This window comes from Triticum aestivum, chromosome 6B (assembly GCF_018294505.1).
Source record: "Triticum aestivum cultivar Chinese Spring chromosome 6B, IWGSC CS RefSeq v2.1, whole genome shotgun sequence".
Lineage (NCBI taxonomy): Eukaryota > Viridiplantae > Streptophyta > Magnoliopsida > Poales > Poaceae > Triticum > Triticum aestivum.
In genome coordinates this window covers 262749695-262767357 of record NC_057810.1, presented here as the reverse complement: position 1 = coordinate 262767357, position 17663 = coordinate 262749695, and the positions used below count along the sequence as shown (strand labels likewise).

Genomic DNA, 17663 nt, shown 5'->3' with positions numbered 1-17663 from the left:
TTAGCAACAATATAATTAGCATAATCAGCATACCAAGGAGTGCTACGAGAAGTACTTATGACATTTAATTGCTCATCAGGAAAGCTATCATCAATAGGCAGTGGGTCATCAAGAATGTTCTCTAGCCTAGACAAGTTGTCTACAACGGGGTTCTCAGCTCCTTTTCTATCAACAATATGTAAATCAAATTCTTGAAGCAAGAGAACCCATCTAATGAGTCTTGGTTTTGCATCTTTCTTTTCCATAAGATATTTAATAGCAGCATGATCTGTATGAATAGTTACTCTAGAATCAACAATATAGGGCCTGAATTTATCACAAGCAAATACAACCGCTAAAAGTTCCTTTTCGGTAGTAGCATAATTTCTTTGAGCATTGTCTAGAGTCTTACTAGCATAATGGATAACATTCAATTTCTTATCAACTCTTTGCCCTAGAACAACACCTACAGCATAATCACTAGCATCACACATAATTTCAAAGGGTAAATTCCAATCAGGTGGCTGAACAACAGGTGCAGAGACTAGTGCTTTCTTAAGTATTTCAAATGCTTCTACACAATCATCATCAAAGATAAATGGTACATCTTTTTGTAATAAATTAGTCAGAGGCCGAGAGATTTTTGAGAAGTCCTTGATGAACCTCCTATAAAATCCGGCGTGACCAAGGAAACTTCTTATACCTTTGATGTCCTTGGAACATGGCATCTTTTCAATAGCATCAACCTTGGCTTTATCAACTTCAATACCTCTTTCAGAAACTTTGTGCCCTAAGACAATACCTTCATTAACCATAAAGTGGCACTTTTCCCAATTCAAGACAAGATTAGTTTCTTCACATCTCTACAAAACTCGAGCGAGATTGCTCAAGCAATCATCAAAAGAGGAACGATAGACGGAAAAGTCGTCCATGAAAACCTCACAAATTTTCTCACAAAAGTCAGAGAATATAGCCATCATGCATCTTTGAAAGGTAGCGGGTGCATTACATAAACCAAAAGGCATACGTCTATAAGCAAAAGTACCAAAAGGGCATGTAAAAGTAGTCTTTGATTGGTCTTTAGCCGACACAGGTATTTGAGAAAAACCAGAGTAACCATCTAGAAAGCAATAATGTGTATGTTTGCATAGTCTTTCTAGCATTTGATCAATAAAAGGTAAGGGGTAATGATCTTTCTTAGTAGCCTTATTTAATTTGCGGAAATCAATTACCATCCTATAACCTGTGATAATTCTTTGCGGAATCAATTCATCTTTATCATTAGGGACAACAGTAATACCTCCCTTCTTGGGGACACAATGGACATGACTTACCCACTGACTATCAGCAACGGGATAAATTATACCTGCCTCCAGAAGCTTGAGTATTTCTTTTCTTACCACTTCTTTCATTTTAGGATTCAAACGTCGTTGAGGATCACAAACTGGTTTGGCATCAGCTTCCAAATTTATTTTATGTTGACATAGAGTGGGACTGATGCCCTTAAGATCATCTAGAGTATATCCAACAGCGGCACGATGCTTCTTCAGAGTTTTCAATAATCTTTCTTCTTCATGCTCTGAAAGGTTAGCGCTAATAATAACAGGATATATTTTCTTTTCATCAAGAGAAGCATATTTAAGATTATCAGGCAACGGTTTAAGCTCAAACACGGGATCACCCTTGGGTGGAGGAAGATCCCCTAGGATTTCAACAGGCAAATTGTGTTGTAGAATAGGTTCCTGTTTAAAGAATACTTCATCTATTTCCCTTCTTTCATTCATGAACATATCATTTTCATGGTCTAGCAAATAGTGTTCTAAAGGATCACTAGGAGGTACAACAATAGAAGGAAGACCAATAATTTCATCCTTACTAGGCAATTCTTCCTCACGATGTTGTTTACTAAATTTAGAGAAATTAAACTCATGGACCATATCGTCCAAGACAACAGTAACAACATTCTTTTTGCAATCTATCGTAGCATTAACGGTACGCAAGAAGGGTCTACCAAATATAATGGGACAAAAGCTATCTTGTGGAGAACCAAGAACAAGAAAATCAGCGGGATATTTGGTTTTCCCACACAAGACTTCAACATCTCTAACAATTCCCATTGGAGATATAGTATCTCTATTGGCAAGTTTAATTGTAACATCAATATCTTCTAACTCAGCAGGTGCAATCTCATGCATAATTTCTTCGTATAAGCCAATGGGTATAACACTAGCACTAGCACCCATATCACACAAGCCATGATAACAATGATCTCCTATTTTAACAGAAATAATAGGCACGCCTACCACAGGTCTGTGTTTATCTCTATCACAGGGTTTAGCAATTCTAGCAGTTTCACCAGTGAATTGAATAACATGCCCATCAATATTATCAGACAAGAGATCTTTAACAATAGCAATATTGGGTTCTACTTTGACTTGCTCAGGAGGTGTATAAGTCCTAGTATTGCTTTTACGAACAACAGTTGAAGCTTTAGCATCATCCTTCATTCTAACAGGGAAAGGAGGTTTCTCAACATAAGAAGTAGGAACAATAGGATCATTATAAGTGACAATCTTTTCTTCAACTTTAATAGGTGCAGCTACTTTTACTTCTATGGGAGGATGATATTTAAACCACTTCTCCTTGGGGAGATCAACATAAGTAGCAAAAGATTCACAGAAAGAAGCTACTATCTCAGAGTCAAGTCCATATTTAGTGCTAAACTTACGAAAAATATCGGTATCCATAAAAGATGTAACACAATCAAACTTAGGTGTCATACCTGACTCCTTACCTTTGTCGAGGTCCCAATCTTCAGAGTTGCGTTTAACTCTATCCAATAAATTCCATCGAAATTCAATAGACTTCATCATAAAAGAGCCAGCACAAGAAGTATCGAGCATGGTGCGATTATTATCAGAAAGCCGGGCATAAAAATTCTAGAGAATTGTCAATTTTGAGAGCTCATGATTGGGGCATGAATATAACATTGATTTAAGCCTCCCCCAAGCTTGAGCGATGCTTTCTCCTTCGCGAGGCCAAAAATTCTATATATAATTGCGATCACGACGAACAAGATGCATAGGGTAATACTTTTGATGAAATTCAGATTTCAATCTTTTATAGTTCCACGATCTCGTATCATCACATAGCCTATACCATGTCAATGTGTCTCCCTCCAAAGATAAAGGGAAAGCCTTCCTCTTAACGGCATCATCGGGTATACCTGCAAGCTTAAATAGTCCATAAATATCATCCACAAAGCGTAGATGTTCGTCAGGATGCTTTGTTCCATCTCCTGCGAAAGTATTAGCTAGCAGTTTTTCCATCATACCCGAAGGGATCTGAAAAGCAGTTTCATTTTCAATAGATTCAGTAGGTTCAGTAGGTTGAGGAGCAACTCTTGTCTCAACTGGACGGGGTGAAGATTCCCCGATCAAGCCCCTCAGACAATTACTTTCCATAGTAACAAGTGACAGAAAATTTCAGCACACTAAATAAAATTTTCCTTACCAAATTCCACCTACCAAAGGCGCTTCACTCCCCGGCAACGGCGCCAGAAAAGAGTCTTGATGACCCACAAGTATATGGGATCTATTGTAGTCCTTTCTATAAGTAAGAGTGTCGAACCCAACGAGGAGCAGAAGGAAATGATAAGCAGTTTTCAGCAAGGTATTCTCTGCAAGTACTGAAATAAGTGGTAACAGATAGTTTTGTGATAAGATAAATGGTAACGAGCAACAAGTAACAAAAGTAAATGAAGTGCAGCAAGGTGGCCCAATCCTTTTTGTAGCAAAGGACAAGCCTAGACAAACTCTTATAATAGGAAAAGCGTTCCCGAGGACACATGGGAATATCGTCAAGCTAGTTTTCATCACGCTCATATGATTCGCGTTCGGTACTTTGATAATTTGATATGTGGGTGGACCGGTGCTTGGGTATTGCCCTTACTTGGACAAGCATCCCACTTATGATTAACCTCTATTGCAAGCATCCGCAACTACAAAAAAAGTATTAAGGTAAACCTAACCATAGCCTGAAACATATGGATCCAAATCAGCCCCTTACGAAGCAACGCATAAACTAGGGTTTAAGCTTCTGTCACTCTAGCAACCCATCATCTACTTATTACTTCCCAATGCCTTCCTCTAGGCCCAAATAATGGTGAAGTGTTATGTTGTCGACGTTCACATAACACCACTAGAGGTTAGACAACATACATCTTATCAAAATATCGAACGAATACCAAATTCACATGACTACTAATAGCAAGACTTCTCCCTTGTCCTCAAGAACAAACGTAACTACTCACAAAGCATATTCATGTTCATAATCAGAGGGGTAATATTGTGCATAAAGGATCTGAACATATGATCTTCCACCAAATAAACCAACTAGCATCAACTACAAGGAGTAATCAACACTACTAGCAACCTACTAGCACCAATCCCGGACTTGGAGACAAGAATTGGATACAAGAGATGAACTAGGGTTTGGAGATGAGATGGTGCTGGGGAAGATGTTGATGGAGATTGCCCTCTCCCGATGAGAGGAGCATTGGTGATGACGATGGTGATGATTTCCCCCTCCCGGAGGGAAGTGTCCCCGGCAGAACAGCTCTGCCGGAGCCCTAGATTGGTTCCCGCCAAGGTTCCGCCTCGTCGCGGCGGAGTCTTGTCCCGAAAGGTTATATTCTATTTTTTCTCATCGAAAGACTTCATATGGGAGAAGATGGGTGTCGGAGAGCCACCAGGGGGCCCACGAGGTAGGGGGCGCTCCCAAGGGGGGCGCCCCCCACCCTCGTGAGCAGGGTGTGGGCCCCCTGGCCTTCATCTTTGGCGACGATTTTTCTTTATTTATTCTAAGGTATTCCGTGGAGTTTCAGGACTTTTGGAGTTGCGCAGAATAGTCCTTCAATATTTTCTCCTTTTCCAGCCCAGAATTTCAGCTGCCGGCATTCTCCCTCTTCATGTAAACCTTGTAAAATAAGAAAGAATAGCCATAAGTATTGTGACATAACGTGAAATAACAGCCCATAATGCAATAAATATCGACATAAAAGCATGATGCAAAATGGACGTATCAATCCACCGGCCAAAAAACATCGCGAATCAGTACCTCATCCCACTGCCCGGTATGTGGGTCAATTAACTCTTCCACTTTTGTCAACATTGTGGAGCCTCGCGGTGTTATAATTTTCCTGGACTCACTTGAAGGTATCCACAGGTCTTGCCAAATATTGATCTGTGTTCCCGTACCAACTCTCCAAATGCATCCTCTTTTGAACGTTTGGATACCCGCAACAATGCTCTGCCAAGTGAAGGAGGAACCCTTCTTCGGCCCTGCATTCAATATATTTCCATCAGGATAATATTTAGCACTAAGAACTTGAGCACACAATGATTCTGGATTCTGGAGTAGTCGCCAACACTGTTTTGCTAGTAAAGTAAGGTTAAAACTGTGTAGGTCTCTGAACCCCAATCCTCCTTTCCTCTTTGGCATGCACAATTTCCACCATGTGAACCAATGCATCCTTCTCTTCTCCTTACCATCCCCCCACCAAAACCCTGCCAGTTCATCTGTTATTGCTTTACAGATTCCCTTTGGCAGTTTAAACACTGACATAGCATATGAGGGGATTGATTGGGCCACTGCTTTCAACAAAATTTCCTTCCCTTGGACTAACAATACTTTTTCCTTCCACCCTTTAATTCTCTGACAAATTCGGTCAATCAAGTGTTGAAAACAATCACTTCTGTCCACACCTATAGTTGTAGGGAGACCAAGGTATTTATCAGAGAGAGCTTCTGTTAGTATGTCAAGATTTCTGCAAACCTCTTCCCGCACGACTGCACTTGTGTTGGGGCTGAAAAATACACTTGATTTGGCCGTGCTAACAAGTTGTCCCAAACTTGCACAATACACATCTAGGACCCTCTTCAAGGCATTAGCATTCTCCACATTTGCCTTCATAAGTATGAGAGAGTCATCTGCAAAAAGTAAGTGAGAGATGGATGGTGCATCACGACAGACTCTAATACCCTCCAATCTACCCACCTCTTCCTCATGCGCCAACATGCTTGATAATCCTTCTGAGCATAGCAGAAATAAGTAAGGGGACAAGGGGTCTCCTTGCCTCAAACCTCGAGTGGGTAATATATCTTCAGTTTCTGTACCATTAAATCTTATCTTATAATTACTGCAGAGACACATTGCATGATCATCTCTATCCAACCTGGATCGAACCCAAGTTTTTCCATCATTTTCCTCAGGAAACCCCACTCCACACGATCATACGCCTTCATCATGTCCAGCTTTACCGCACAAAACCCATTAGAACCATGTGTTTTTTTCTTTATTGCATGGAAGCATTCATAAGAAATTAACACATTATCTGTTATAAGCCTCCCTGACACAAAAGCGCTTTGAGTGGGGGATATAATCTGAGGGAGTACTTTCTTTAGTCGGTTTGCAAGCATTTTTGAGATTATTTTACAAATCACATTGCAAAGGCTTATAGGCCTGAACTGTGTAATTACCTCTGGACTTTCAACCTTTGGGATTAGCACAATATTTGTGTGCTTCCATCCTTCAGGTATTTTCCTCATGTGGATTGCTTCTAAGACCTCATCAGTGAGCTCCTCCCTCAAGATATGCCAAAATCTCTTGAAAAACACCGCATGTAACCCATCCGGCCCCGGTGCTTTCATGTCTCCGATTTGGAATAATGCCTTTCGGACCTCTTCCCAGGTATAAGCTGCTGTTAGCAAACTATTCATCTCAGGTGTTACATGTCGTTTCACTGTCTGCAAAAGCTGCTGGTCACATTCTACATCATCTGACTGAAAAAGTCCATCAAAATAGCCACGGATCAACGGGCTAAGATTCTCATTACCCTCGGTCCATCCATTATTACTATTACAAAGCCTTTTGATCATATTTCTCCTTCTCCTCGCTGAGGAAAATTGGTTGAAGTGTTGTGTATTACGATCACCTTTCCGTAGCCATTTGACTCTTCCTCTCTGGGCCCAAAAAATTTCTTCTTGATCTAGCAGATTTTCTATTAGGACCGAGAGTTCTTTTTTGCTTTGCCCTGACCTCCTCCGTATAAGGTGCCTGCATGAGTTTCTCTAGCTGTTTCTGGGCTTTATTGAGCCGGGCTCGTGACCCTTTCAGTGTCTTCCTGTCCCATTCATGCATATCGAGGTGAACGGAATCAATCTTTCCTTTCACAGTTTGGTGTAAGCCTTGGTGAACTGCTTTCAGCCAGGCCGTTCTTACCACCTCTTCAACAGTTTCTTCTTCTAGCCATCTAGCCTCAAAACATCGCTTGTACTTAGGCCTATTCTCTGCCACACCAGTAAGGTATTCTGTATCTAGCAGGATGGGTCGGTGATTAGATTTCCCCATCTCTAGATTACACAGGCCTGCATACGGGTGCATGCCCATCCACTCAGCATTTGTAACAGTCGTGTCTAAACGTTCCTTCAGTCCACCTCTAAACCAAGTGAAGTTATCACCAACATATCCCATATCCTCTAGAGAGCATTCAGACAAAGCATCTTGGAATGCTGCCAGACGGGATTGCTGCCGTGCAACCCCTCCTTCCTTTTCAGACGACGGCAAGATCTCGTTGAAGTCACCAACGATTACCCACGGTAGCCTAGATTGTGCATGCAGATCTCGGATGTACTGAAAGGTACGATCCTTATGCTCCCAGCTAGGCTCTTCGTATATTCCAGTCAGTCTCCAAATGTTTCCATTAGTTTCATGCACATTCACATCAATTCCCGCAAGGGTAGTGGTTTGGGAGTAGATCCTCACCTCCTTCTTCCAAACCATTAAGAGCCCTCCTTTTCTTCCATCCATGCTTGGTGCAACAATTCTTTCATCCATGCCAAGTTTCCTCATTAGCACTTCTGCCTTATCATCATCTAGGTGTGTTTCAGATAAAAAAACACATCAGGTTTATGCCGCCTCTGGATTTCCAGAAGCGACTGAACCGTCGGGGCGCCCAAGATACCCCGACAGTTCCAGCTTAAAATTTTCATTGACCCCGGCGATCACCCTCACGGGGTGTCGCTGATTCATCAGTTGGTAGGATAGTTGTAGCTGAGTTCGCCCTCAGCCTCTTAGGATCATGAATCTTTTCAGGTGTGCTCATCTGGCTCTTATCCACTGTTACACTTGTCCCAGCTTCAAGGAGACCAACTTTCTCATTGACAAAACCTGGTGGTGGAGCTAGACCGTCCCTCCCACCATGGTGTAGCACGGCTCCATCATCTCCAATAAGCCTTTTCTTTGCCATCGGGACAACAGCCCCCTGGTTAATTGTCCTACCATGACCTATCTCCGTATCATTATTATCCTCATAAACTGGGTTGCCCCGATTATCTCTTTCTCTTACCAGATCTCCATCTCTCTCCCTGGGTCTTCCCATATTTGTCCTTCCTTTGCCACTGCTAGATCCACTCGAGGGGTCGTCAAAGTTCACCAGAAGCCAATCTCCCCACTCGCAGTCCTCTACTGAATGCGTGCCATCCCCGCATTCAGTTACCAAGTGTCCGATCAGGCCACAAAAATCGCATAAATCAGGCAGCTTTTCATATTGAACAGGGTACTTTTTACTTTCTTCCAACGTCAGCAGGACAAACCGAACAATGGGGGTATCCGGCATGATGTGCACATGGGCTCTCAAGTATTTCGCTAGATTGATACGGCCCTCATTGACAACAACTTTGATAGGGGTAAGCCCACCTTTCTAGCTATTTTCTCAGCAATCTCTGTCTTCTTCATAAGACCATCCGGTACCAATGATGCGTGACCAGACTGCAATTCGATCTAACTTGTACTCCTCTACATTCGTCAGTCCATCATATTCCTCCAGCACCACAGCGGCGTTTCTGAACAGCCATGGACCGTCGCCCATGACACGATTCCAATCGCCCAAGCACATGAATTGGGCAAGGAAAATATTAGGTTACTTATCCTTGAAGATTACTCCCTGCGCCCGCGCCCAGGCGTTCCTCATCGCCTTATACAGAGTAACATGACATAAGGGTTTAGACGTATAAACCCTAAATATTGCGATCCAACGTGTTTCTTCTATTATTCCTTCAATCTCTCCTGACAGATCCAGATATTCTTCTTCCTCCCCATGGAGGTTTAGCCCTGAAAACCTATCTTCCATATTTTCATCTGGTCTTCGTGCATCGCGCCCTCCTCCACTCCCTGACGCGTCGCCCGTCGGCATCTTACCACTCCCTCTCCCCGCCATGCAGTCCATCAAGGGGAACCAGTAGCTATCTGGGATCACGTACAGATCGACTCGGGGCAGTCCGTACATGAGATTTTGGCGTAGCCGTGATTAGGTGGAACCCTTGTGGTGCGCCGCAAGGGGATAGATGGAACCCTAGCTACCTAGGGGAAAACACCCACACGTCTCGGGCGAGGGCTTTTAGCAAAGGCGTACCATATTTTTATAGAAGAGAGCAAAGTGATTTACAAGAGATGCCTAAGAATAGATGCGTACATCCATTCTCGGCAACAACCAAACACAACCCACACCTAATAAGACTAAGCCTACTGTCTCACAAATCGTGACAAACCACCACCATCGACTCCGGCCGAACTCCACTCTTGCATCTCCTGTAGAATCACGTCCACCAGCTCAAGTGGGGTCCTCTGTTGGCTCATTCTGTTGAAAACCTGAGCGTTCCTTTGTTTCCACAAGGCCCATGCGACCACAATCACAAAGGTGTCAAAACCACGTTTGTTAGCCCTGCCGCAACCCTTCCTGGCACTCAGCCACCAATCTAGTAGGCCATCGTCCGTTGTCGGCCTTGTAACATCCAAGTTGAGGGCTTGAAGACTCTCATGCCAGACTTCCCTCGTGTACACACGCTGGACCAATATGTGTTCGGCATTTTCCTCTTCCTGCAGACACGTGTAGCAAGCTGAAGGACTATATTGTGGGCCATGCTTAGCTCTCATGTCTGAGGTGCAAATACGATGTTGCACCACCAACCATGCTTATCTCTCCTGTCCGAGGTCCAAATGGACCGTTGAAATCAATTTTCATGTGTAGCTCAAAGGAGTTACGGTTTCTTCTTATTCCTACAGAACATCTAGTAACAAGAATATGAAATCCTAAATAGCGAAAAATTATTTTCTTGCACGGTCTAAGTCTAAGCAAATACAAAAATTTCGCTTATACACTTTCATCTACATCGAGGGAGCAAGTTGCGGCTCACTAGAACATTTGGGGGTGTATAGTTCATCTATTAAGATACGAAGGCCGTGTTCGGCTCCTCTCCGCTCCCTCCACTCCGCTTCAGAGCGGACCAGGCTCTAGCTCAGTTTCATGGAGCGGCTAAAACTGAGCTCCACAACTCCGCGGAGTCAGAGCGGAGAGGAGGGATTCCGAACAAGGCCTAAGCTCTCTAGATTTGGTGTTTCTTAGTGCATCAGGGGCTATGGGACGCTATGGGTTCCGCCTATAAGGGTGTGTGTCGCTGGGTCCGGTGGTTTTTACGATTTTGAGAAGGTGTTGCCTGCTTTTTGTTTATGTTTTCATCGGTTTTAGTTGTTTTTCTGTTGGTGTTTTCCTATTTTTTTCGTGTTTGTTTTTGGTTTTTTCTTCTCTTTTCTTTATTTTTTTCCTAATTTTGATCTAGATATTTATTAGATCCATGAACATTATGACCTTTTCTAAAATTGATAAACATTTTTAAAATTCATGAATATTTATAAAATTACTCCCTCCGCCCCACAATAAAACATCTTATATTATGGGACGGAGGGAGGAAGTACCAGAATATTTTTAAAGTCGGTGAACATTTTTTGTACCTTTTAAAAATTCATAAACATTGTATGAAATCCACGAACATTTTCCCAAAATTCATGTTTTAATGCAACAATTTTTAAAACCCAAGATTTTAAGTACGTGATTTTTTTATTTAATGAACTTCTCAAATAAAAAAAACGATGGCTAGCTTTTTCTAAGCTAACAGTGGAGCGAGTAAAAAAACTAAATGGGCAAGCGAAGCAGGGAGTCGAGCTGAACGAGCGATAGCTTCGTGGGTTGGCCCATGTGGGCATTATTGCAACAATTCCACAATTTTAACATGGAATGAGAGATCTCAAACGGGCCTACACAACCACCACCGACTAACATTGAAGCCGAAATGTATAAAGGCACCACAACCATACAGCTAACAACTTCACCCTCCTCTCAAAACAAATATAGACTTTAACAATAGTCCAACTTAATATACAAATGAGAAAAACACATCACCAGAACATAATTAAAATTCCAACCAAAATAGATAAAACCAACGGACGCCGATAACTGTCATACGTGTGGGCTTTAAGAGATCCGCGCACACATTTTTTGTGGTATCTAAGAGGATCAACCCACACGCTTATGTGTGGGCAAAACAACTAGCACCCACATGCCTCTTTTTTTCCTTGCGGTTTCTTTCACATGCCTACGTGTGGGCAAAGCAACTAGCACCCACACGCCTCTTTTTTTTCCTTGCGGTTCCTCTCACACGCCTACGTGTGGGCAAAATGCATAACGCCCACACGACCTTTCTCAGCCACCTACCTCACGGTCCCGCACGCCTGGCGTGACAATCACCACGCTCCCCGCAGTTGCCATGATCCGGACCCTCTTCAATGGCCGTTTAACTGCAGTTGCCATGTCACTGAACTACAGTTGCCATGTCGGACAACTACAGTTGCCATGGTTGCTCAACTGCAGTTACCATCTCAGGTCAAGTGCCAGATGCCATTTTGGACAACTGCAGTTGTTGTCATGTATGGTCTGGTTTACTATAGTTGTCATGAGTTGAAAACTTTAGAGGTTGCCACCTACTAACACTAAGCAGTTGCCATGTATGGTCTGATTTACTACAGTTGCCATGATTTGAAAACCTTAGGAGTTGCCACCTACTAACACTAGGCAGTTGCCGTGTAGCGCTACAAAGAGACATGGCAAAACAACATGTTCGGGTAAAAGAGAGAGTTGCCATCTTCTTACAAGCACATTAGGGCAGTTGTCGTGTACCCTGGAAAACACATGGCAACTGACATCTTCGGGTAAAAAAAAAGAGTTGACATCTGCTTACAAGCACACACTAGGGCAGTTGCCATGTACACTGCAAAACGCATGACAACTGGCAGCTTGGGTGTGGGAGAGGAGACGGGCGTGTGGGCGAGATGGAAAATGCCCACACACCAGCCCTTGTGCGTGAGTGAAAACTGGCGTGTGGGCGAACTGCTAAACGCCCGCACACCGGCCCCTCCGTGTGGTGAAACAGACATGTGGGAGACCGGGTGAATGCCCACACACCAACCCAGTCCTACGTGGCACCACAAACATGCCAAGATTCGTGCACCCACAAACGAACGCGGATCTACGTGTGTGGGCGAGATGCAAACGCCCACACGTGTGAGCGTTAGTGTTTCCGGAACCAAAAAGGACAACCAACGCCAAAAACTTGGTACAGAAAGAAATAGTTAATCCTACGAGTGAAAAACAGCGTGACACTGCGTGTTAGCCTCTAGCTATGTACTAGTTTTGGACTCGATTTAATCCTTTATACATACCTTTCACTACTAAAGTACCGTAAAACAGGCTTTCACCCCCCTTTATAAATAAAGGCACAAACCAAACAAAGTACACGGGCAAACTAGATACAAGATGATGAGGTAACCCTTTTACAAAGTAGATCCTATGCTACCTGGATCGCGAAGAAGACAAGCAACTACGCTACCGAAGGAGAACACGGGAGAAACTGAAAACAATCCCATGCAACACCCTAGGACATCTAAGCTCCTAGACAACACCCCCAAGAGGGATAACGGCGCACAGCGTCGTCACTGCCTAGCCCCACCGGGCAAGGGTCTTCACCAGGAACTCTGACGCGGAGAGAAGATTCGCGACAACGCCTTCAAAAAGTGTGGAGCATTCTCTCGGCACCCCACCCATGTCACCGAGGCCCCAGGGCAACGCGGCGTGCCCAGACCCTAGATCCAGACCTGAGCAACGCCTAATAGAGGACGCGCCCGAGCCACCAACCGCTACCGCTCTCATCGCCCGCATGGCCAACATGGGAGCCACCACCGCCGCCATGGTGCCCGTCAGAGAGACAATCATGCGAACCGCCATCCGGAGCTGCCGCCCCGGCATCCATGTCCGGCACCTCACCCACCACCCACACCGCAAAGTACCAGCCACGATAGGAAGAGTAGAAGGCCGCACCTTTCACTCCTAGCCCAACATGAGTCATGGCGGTTAGGCCGGTGCCACCATGTAGGGGCCCCAGCCTCGCGTCCTCAGCCAGTCCTGGTGGACCGGGGGAGACACACCCCGTGACTCTCGATGGCCGTCGACAAACACACTCGCACGATTCCTTTTCTGTGGCCCTCGACTATGTGTTGCCCGACAACACCGTGAAGTCCCGACCACCACCACCGACCACCGCACCCACGGAGGGAGGGGCCTCCCCACCCGTGGGCACAACCCGGATCAAGCCCAATCTCACCTACTCGGAGCGGCAACTCCGACACGCCTCGGGCCCTGAGCAGATCCTCCCGAGCACGCGCCCCAGATCACAACCACTTCGACGTCATAGACCGAGGAGAAGGGAGATCGCTCTGCCACGTTGTGCCACCGGCGGGGCACGGCCACAAGTGAGCTCCGCCGTCCCCACAGACCCGCTCTACCTGCGCCCCAGTCAAGCTGGTCACCATGACCACACCGTAGGACACACCCGACTGGCGCACACCACCACGTCGCGCCATCACCGACACCCGAAGCCACTGGAGACGGTCGGCCCGCGCCACCACAACCCTCGTCGCCCATGAGTCAACAACAGGACGAGCCCCCGATGCAGATCCGAAGGGTTCACCGTCGCCACCCAAGCACGCACCACCTTCCCGGGACATCCAGCAGCCCCTAGCACATGCCGCCACCACCGAACCTCGCCGGGCCACCACGACCAACCGCCACCACCGTCAAGGACCCGCAGTGGCCGCCGGCCCCACGCCACACATGGCCCGCGTGGCCCGCTGCATCCGGCGCCAGATCTGGTCGCGAGCGGTAGCAAGCAAGCCCCTCCAACAGCAGCCCGACGCACCATGGTGCCACCTGACGTCGCTGCCGGGAGGGCACTCGCCGCATCGCCGCGACCCACCAACCGCCGGGACGAGGAGTCGCCGGCCAGGCTTTGCCTGGGCGTGCCCTATGGCGGCGGCGGAAGGGAGCGGAAGATGGGAGGAAGGCCGCCGGCGGCTAGGGTTCCTTCCTTGTCGCATGCAGGGCTGATGCGGAAGGGGTGGGTAGGGAGCGTGCTCTCCCATGTACTCCCTCCAACCCAATGTCTTACATTATGAGACGGAGGGCATACTACTGAAGTTTGAGTCTTTGAGAGCTGGGAAGAGAAGCAAACATGGGTATTAGACCACTCCCAATGCAAAGGTGCTTAGATGAGGTGCTAAGTGCATTAAATACCTTAGCAACTCAAGTCCCCAATGCATAGGTGCTTAGCTTGTTGTTGCTAAGCACACTTTATTTAATGAGTTAGCACCTAAAGTCTTTCATGCATTGGCCAAATTGTTTCATTTAAGTGGTTTGCCTAGGTTCTCGCGCTTGGCATTGGTTCTTCCTGGAGTCATCAAAGTACTCTCTCCCCTTCTTAAATGTTGTGCCATGTCACTTTTTTGCTTATGTGGCATGCTTAGCACCTGTCCACGGTGGAGCACTGGGAAGGGCCTTACTTCTTTTCTATAGAAACCAGTCTTTTCGGAGTTCATATATCAATTGTGGCGTGCACACAGTTTGATGATTTACACGATTACTCACTGACGGTGTGAGTTGTCATGCTACACCGTCTTACTTGAATTAGAAAAGGTCACTTCCATTATCACAACAGGCTATTGTGAGTTGGCAAGTAACTCCAACTCCCCAATGACGCCAAGCCAACTTCCACAACACTAAAGTCGACTCTTGTACTGCTGTACTCAGCAACAATGTTTGGATGGAGTGACGCGGCTTATTTGTCCCATACTCCCTCGAGCGATGCATGCTCTCTTCACAAGAAGTCAAGAACTGGCCATCTGGGCTGAGCATATGTGCGTGCACGCGCTCACTCTACGCCCTCATGAACACCATGGCCGTGGATCAAGCCGCATGCTACCTCCTCTGCATCGTCCTGACTCTGCTTCTCCCTCCGCTGCTCCTCAAGCTCGTGAAACGTGGCGGCAACGATGGCCTGAACCTGCCGCCGGGCCCGTGGAGGCTGCCGGTGATCGGCAACCTCCACCAAGTCGCGCGCGGCGGGCCGCTGGTCCACCGCACCATGGCCAACCTCGCGCGCCGGCTCGACGCGCCGCTCATGCGCCTGCAGCTTGGCGAGCTCCGCGTCGTCGTGGCCTCGTCCGCCGACGCCGCCCGGGAGATCATGAAGACGCACGACGCCAGCTTCGCGACGCGCCCCTGGAACGCCACCACGCGACTGCTGCGGGCCGACGGCGAGGGCCTCGTGTTCGCGCGCTACGGCGCCCTGTGGCGGCAGCTCCGCAAGCTGTGCGTCGCGGAGCTGCTCAGTGCCCGGCGCGTGCGGTCGTTCCGCCGCGCGAGGGAGGAGGAGGTCCGCCGCCTCGTCGCCGCCATCGCGCAGTCGGCGTCCTCCGGCGAAACCGTGAACGTCAGCGAGCGGATCGCCACGGTCGTGGCGGACTCGACGATGCGCGCCATGATCGGGGACAGGTTCGAGAGGCGGGAGGAGTTTCTGGAGGAGCTGGCGGAGATCGTCAAGGTCGGCGCGGGGTTCAGCCTGGATGACATGTTACCGTCGTGGAGGCTCGCGAGCGCCGTCGGCGGCACGCCGCGCCGCGCCGAGCTGAACCACCGCAAGACCTACGAGCTGATGGACTGCGTCTTCCGGCAGCACCAGCAGCTGAGAGAGGCCGCAGCTGAAGGCGCCATCAAGGAAGAGGAGGAAGACCTTGTGGACGTGCTCCTTAGGATACAGAAGGAAGACGGCCTCGAGGTGCCTCTCACCACAGGCAACATCAAAGCGGTCATCCTTGTAAGGCCCATTTCACTACTATCACACCATTGTAATAATTTGCAACATTATTGAGATTTTCAGCAAGTTTATGGAGATCGAGAATTAGCAAACGATCCAAATCAACAAGTCATTCCATATATTTCTAATCTATACAAACCAGAAATTGAACTAACATTTCAGTTAAGTTGCACATCTACTAAGATTACTATTCCAAACTTTGAAAATGTGCAATGTGGCCCAGATTTTCAAGAATTTGTACCGAGGGTTAGTGAAAGTGAGACTAATATAAGAAATGATTTACTTTATGCACTACTTTTGTTCCAAAAGCTGATGGATAAGTTGTGTATGGGCATACAGGACCTCTTCAACGCCGGGAGCGAGACGTCAGCGAATACACTCCAATGGGCCATGTCAGAGCTAATGAGGAATCCACCAGTGATGCACAAGGCACAAGTCGAGCTGCGGAACAGCCTCCAAAGGAAATCGACGGTGACCGAGGATGACCTGGCTGGCCTAAAGTACCTAAAGCTCGTCATCAAGGAAACCCTGAGGCTGCACACGGTGTTGCCACTGCTTCTCCCGAGGGAGTGCCGGGAGACGTGCAATGTCACGGGGTACGACATGCCCAAGGGCACCACCGTGTTCGTGAACGCATGGGCGATCAGCAGGGACCCAAAGCACTGGGATGACCCGGAGAAGTTCAAGCCAGAGCGATTTGAGACCACCACGATTGACTTCAAGGGCACAGACTTTGAGTTTCTTCCGTTTGGTGCTGGGCGGAGGATATGCCCGGGCATCACGTTTGCGCAGGCCAATATGGAGATTGTGCTCGCCACACTGTTGTACCACTTTGACTGGAAACTCCCCGGCAAGGCCATGCCCGGCGAGCTGGATATGGCGGAGGAGATGGGCATCTCGGTCCGAAGGAAGAACGATCTTCACCTGTGTCCTGTTGTTCGTGTTAACCCATGTGCCCTTGTGTAGCTGCTTTACTTGTCACACCATGTAGCTACCAGTCTATGCTATGTGATCATGTAAGAAGTCACCCATTTGGACTGTAAAAGGAACCGGTGTGACTATGTATGAAAAAATGTCCATTAATTTGGTGACTTAATAAAGGAGTTGAAAGTTGGAGCTGGAGCAAATCTCCCTTTGTTTTCCTTTTTTTCAACCATGTTTGTAAAAATGTCCATTAAAGGAGAAAAAAAGTGTGATGTAAATCAGTTTTCTGGGTGCTTTCTGTATGGGTATGTACAAACTGTTACACGGTCTGTGTGATATATCAAGGCCATTGAAACTTGATTGAAAATGAGTTTTTTTATAAAGGACTTTTCATTGAGTAGATATATCGAGGTGATACAATCGTATTGAAAGAAAGCCCGGCCTCTGCATAGCTAGATGCACACAGCCAAAAAGTCCAGAGCACCATAGAAATAAAATAATTCGATACAAAGCCAAGCAATAAATCATGTCCAGCCTAAGAAGCGGTAGACCCTATCCGTAAATCACACCGCCATCCGTGTGAGTAGAAAACCTCCCTGGCCGTACGCTCCAGCCGTGTAGACGCCATCATAAAAAAGTCCCTGTCCTCCGGCTTTTGCAGGA

General features: G+C 46.7%; 1 protein-coding gene across 1 annotated transcript; it reads left to right on the top strand.

Moving 5' to 3' along the window:
• The first annotated feature begins 15115 nt into the window (after window positions 1-15115).
• On the top strand, window positions 15116-17203 carry LOC123134061 (zealexin A1 synthase). The gene is made up of 2 exons (XM_044553410.1): window positions 15116-16076; window positions 16416-17203. The coding sequence occupies exons 1-2, from the start codon at window positions 15147-15149 to the stop codon at window positions 17040-17042; spliced, it is 1557 nt and encodes a 518-aa protein (XP_044409345.1). The 5' UTR covers window positions 15116-15146; the 3' UTR covers window positions 17043-17203.
• The last annotated feature ends 460 nt before the right edge of the window (window positions 17204-17663 follow it).